Source organism: Cariama cristata, unplaced genomic scaffold (genome assembly GCF_000690535.1).
Source record: "Cariama cristata isolate BGI_N322 unplaced genomic scaffold, ASM69053v1 scaffold45316, whole genome shotgun sequence".
NCBI lineage: Eukaryota > Metazoa > Chordata > Aves > Cariamiformes > Cariamidae > Cariama > Cariama cristata.
Genome location: NW_009623526.1, coordinates 4,917 through 9,631, shown reverse-complemented (window position 1 = coordinate 9,631; position 4,715 = coordinate 4,917). Strand labels below are relative to the sequence as shown.

Below are 4,715 nucleotides of genomic sequence, written 5' to 3'. Positions count from 1 at the left end.
GATGTTTATGGGCTGCTGCCGAGAGGCCGCGCCTCATCCACGCTCTCTGCTGTCTGCGTTAACGGCCTTCTGTCCCCGGCATCCACACAAACGTCGCCGAGCCAGTGACCTTTGATTGCTTTGGAGAAACCGTGGGGTTTTGTCCGTCTCTCTGCATGGGGAACCACTGTGTCTCGTACCTGCAGCAGGCTGAGCTGCCATCCAGCACTCGTGCCGGGGAAGTCCGGGCATCCCGCCGGTGCTGTGTCCTTGGCAGAAGCGCCGGCTGTGCAGAGCGGTGCCTGCGTGGGTGCCTTCTGAGCAATCACCTCCTCCCCGTATACCTGTCACAGGCTATGACTTAGCTCTGCTCGGTTTGCTTTTATCTTTGTGCCACATCCAGGGGCTGAAACTGAAACGACTGGTCAGGCTGGGCTGGTTTCTGCTGGGAGACGGAAGGGAGGTTGCTCAGGAGCAATGCGCCGACATCGAGCACGGATTTACTCTGCTCCGAGCAAAGCCCCTCTTTGTGCCTCCCTGGCCCAGATGCACTTCGGTGTGGGCTGACAAGAAAACGTGGCCTGGTACTCCCTGCCCCACCGCCCCGCTCATGCTGAGCGAGACCCCCCTTGGGGTGGGACGGCCCCAGGAGAGGGGCCGTGCAGAACGGCCACGGGCTGCCTTTGCTCCGCACCCAGCAGGGCTGCAGGTGAGACCTTGCTGAGTGTGTGCAGGTGCTGCAGCATCAGGGAGCATCTCTGGCTCATTTTGCCTTCACACCACACCTGTGCTCATCACATTTGAGCATTTAGTATCGCCCTGATGGAGCTGCGCAGCTCATCGCTTATGTCAGAAGTGGTGCAAAGCTGTAAGATCTTTAAAGTCTGTGTGATAAGGTATGCTGGAGGCTTAATTTTGTCCCGTTGCTCATTAGAAGGAAAGTTTAGGCATCCTCGCAGTCTGTCGAAGAGCCGCAGAATCCTCACCCTGAAGGCAAGCAGCAGGAGCTCGTCTTCACCCAGCCGGGCGGGGGGATGCAGCCGGCCGACGTCGCTGACCTGGGGAGCGGAGGTGAATGGTGTCAGCAGAGCCACAGCAGCGCGGGATGGGGCTTCGGGGCTTCCATCTCTCCCTAGCAGACAAACCTGCCCCTGTGGCAGAAGCCCATGGAGGAAAGGCGCTGCCACGCATCCTGCCCACAAGGATCGCGGCTCTTCTCCCCGCAGAAGAGCCAGGGTGACCCTCAGGGACACAGCCAGGGACACCGGGGACCTGCCCAGGAGCGCTTCCCGCACTCTGCAGCCCCTTGCAGAGAGCCAGGGCTGCCGGGGCTGGCTAGCCCCCCATCTGCACGGGACTGAGCATGGATACATCTCCACTGTTTGCTGTTTTGGGGGGCAGGAGCATGGGCCAACGTGGGGAGCACCCATGGTGGGATAAACGTGATTCCCTGCGGATGGGAACTTTCCTGGCTGCCCCACTCCTGCTGTGGGGAGCGGCTTTAAGTGGAGCTGCCTGTGCGCTTGAGAAATACCTGCACTTTGGTTCCCACGTTGAATTTTGCTTGTTGCCCCATGGCAAGGAAGGAAACGGCGATCTTGTCCTGGCCCAGGATCCTGACCCCAACGTGCCGGTTCAGGGAGATGAAGATGGGGCTGAGCGGGACGTGGGGTCCTGACGACATGACACTGTTCGGCCACGTCCACCTTCTCACCCTGCTGCCTGCTTGGTCCAAATACTGCCCTCCCTGAATATTCATGTTTATCCTAAAAGAGAGGAAAATCAAAGCTCTGACCCCTGCATCTCCCACGGCCGATGTCCCTGGTTCCCCAGAGGGACGGGACTGAGGCACAGCTGGTTCGAGTCTAACCCCTGCCTCATCTGCGAGACACCCGAAGCAGGGCCCAGGAGCTGCTATAGTTGTCCTTTCATTTTTGAATGCTATTCAAAGTACCCTTTATGACCTTTGAAATTTAAAATGCGCGGTGTAGAGCAAAACTGCTCTGACCAACTTGAACGTACCACACAGCTCCATTCGGATAATAGCAAGTACTTCTGCCATTGGACTTAAATACTGCTCGTATTTTGGCGTTGGTCGGCTTGTCTTCCTGTACTATGCAAAGAAGCCATTTTTTCTCTCGTACAACAATGATTGCCAGATTTCCAGATGGATAGCTGTCATCAGATAAGGTGCTCATAACTCCTTTCTTTGTCCAGTTGGTCTGTTATTACATACTAAATGTTTCTGAGTGCTGCTTTAGGGAATAAAAATTGATGTGTTACCCAGATTGCTGTGTTAAAGGCGGAATGGTGGTGTGCTGCCAGTGTTACCTGGGATGCTGCCAGTGCTTTCCTCCTACATTCAAGTAGTCTGTGTACGCCGACAAAAGAGCAGTCAGAGATACAGAATACATTTTTGTTGTTTTCTAACCAATAACCCAGGCAGAAAGACACATTCTTGGACAAGTACGAGCCTAGCAAAGTGATCAACGTATGCAACTTGGATGACAGCTGAGAAAACAGGGGCAGGTATTATTCTCCCAGAGAATAAAAGCAAACCACCGGGGCGGGGGGAAGGCCCTTCCCATGGAAACCCGACTTGAACGGATCCAAACAGCAGGCATTTTGTGTCTCACTGGGGTTTCCCTCCAGCAAGACTTGCTACTGGCAGCACATGGGTTTATGGCCCTTTGCCATTTGCCACCACCAGGACCGGCAGCATCCCTGGGACAAAGGCAGCCTGGAGGGCAGGGCAGAGAAGTAGTCTCAAGCCCGTTTGCTTTGGTGGCCGAGCTCAGGTACGCTTTCATAGACCCTCAGGTCAGAAAGCAGTCAGCCACAGTAAGGAAAAATAATGAGGGGGACTTAAATTGTTATGGCTTAAATAATAGGAAAGGCAGCCTGAAAGCTGTGGGGTCCTTTGGTGAAACTGCCATGTTTTTGTTTCTTCAAACAGTTCTCTTGATTACACTGGTAATTTCAGTTTGTCCATGCACCTCTTATGTGGTCCTGCCCGCCGGACAGCGACGTCGGCCCCGTGCCGGGGCAGCAGGAGACGTCGTGCTGGTTTGTCCCTGGGGGAGAGACGGGGTGAGTGCTCTGGGAGGCGGCTTGGCCAGCCGTGCCCTTCCACGGGGCGCCAGAGCTCGGGAGTGGGTCTGCACACTGGGCTAGCACACTTCTTAGGCTGGCTATTAAAGACACAAGTGCCCGTCCTTCATCGAAGCTACTGGGTCATCTGAAAAGACCAAGAGCTACGTAAGCAGTTTCACTACTGCTGTTTTTCAGACTGTGAAAGTGAGGGTGAGTGGTGGATCAGGTTGTTCGGTGATAAAGCAGGCTAGGACACACCTAAAATTACAGTTACAACCCTGGACTAACGCAGGCGAGTGAACCCCGTAAAGGATACAACAACTGCGCTGCTCCATCTGGAAGCATGGTAAGGAATTTCCCTCCGTGTTTGTAGTACTTCTCCAACAATTCATCTTTCACTACCTAAGATTGGGAAAGAAATGGTCAGCTGGATGAGAGCGGTCCTGCACCGACTGCCCCTCAAAGGCAAGGAGGTGCTGGGCTCCAGCCGCTCCGGGGCGCGGACAGGTCCGAGCGCAGCCCGTTGCCACCAGGCAGCAGGCACTTGCCTTGGCACCCACCGGGGTACAATCGCAGCAGGCGACGCTGCAGGCGATGGGCTCCTCCGTGGGCTCTGCTGCTCCCTCAGCAGGCACCAGCGTCCGGCCCTGTGCCGACGGGGGCTCCCGGGACAGCAGGTAGGAAATCGTGCCAGCTTGGTTTGAGCCTAGAGAGCACGGGGAGGGTTTGTGCGCATCGGGCAGGGCTGGCAGCACCGATGTCGGGGCTGCCTGACACCGCTGCGGGGAGGCTGGAGCTTGGGGGAGTGGGAGTTTCTGGCTGAAATGCTCCATTCTGGGAGCCTGTCGAGGGGTATTTTCTATCCGACAAGGACAGCCCAAAGTGTTCAGCGATTTCAGAGGACAGAATTATGAAAAAAGGTGTAGTTTTTCCAATCATGTGTATATACACATCCATGTGAGTAAGGAGTGACTTTTTTTTTTTGGGTCGCATTCATGGCTCCATGCTCTGTAGGACTGACAATCTGAAATCCTTGGTGCTGCAAGAGCCTCAGTGCCCTGCCATCCTCTGTGATAATATGCCCATATTGTAAATCTAGTTCATCTGTTCTTAGTCAAAATGCCTTCGGTTTTATAGCTAGATCCAGAGGGCTGCTCAGTCACCCACTGCCTGGGCTAGCAATTAGCGGAGCATTCACCTGATGAGGCAAAACGTTGATCACCCTAATTCTGGCAGTTCCTACCTTCCAAGGGCTTGGCTTTGCCAACTTACTGTTCTCTAAAGGTCAATGTCTGTGCATCTCAGCTGAAATGTTCAGACCTAAATACTGAAAGTCACGGCAAGGAGATCCTCTCTATGCAATGGGAATGGAACTGCTTTTGTTTTTTTATGTGAGGGATTATTTAATATGGCAGTACCTAATTTAATGGGATTGCACACTTGACAATGAACGAACGTTGCTGTATAAATCCTCCTGTTCAATTAGAGAGCATTAGAGACAAGCAATCCCATTGAATTCATTGTTGTAATAAATAGAGAAATAAATACAGAAGGAAATGCAAACTCACATTCAGCTACGCTCGTCGGCTCTGGTGCCAGCAACGCTAACCGTCTGGCCGTTTGTCTCTCCTGCTGCCTGGAAA

General features: G+C 53.8%; 1 protein-coding gene across 1 annotated transcript in view; it reads right to left on the bottom strand.

Moving 5' to 3' along the window:
* Positions 1-773: 773 nt before the first annotated feature.
* LOC104163673 (glutamate-rich protein 6-like) overlaps positions 774-4,715 on the bottom strand; it is a gene marked incomplete at its 5' end in the record, with an annotated part of 6,837 nt that continues 2,895 nt past the window's right edge. The window contains 6 exon segments of the mRNA XM_009702751.1: positions 774-1,037; positions 1,514-1,745; positions 2,002-2,154; positions 3,389-3,474; positions 3,621-3,778; positions 4,641-4,708. Coding sequence (XP_009701053.1) covers positions 774-1,037; positions 1,514-1,745; positions 2,002-2,154; positions 3,389-3,474; positions 3,621-3,778; positions 4,641-4,708 — 961 coding nt within the window.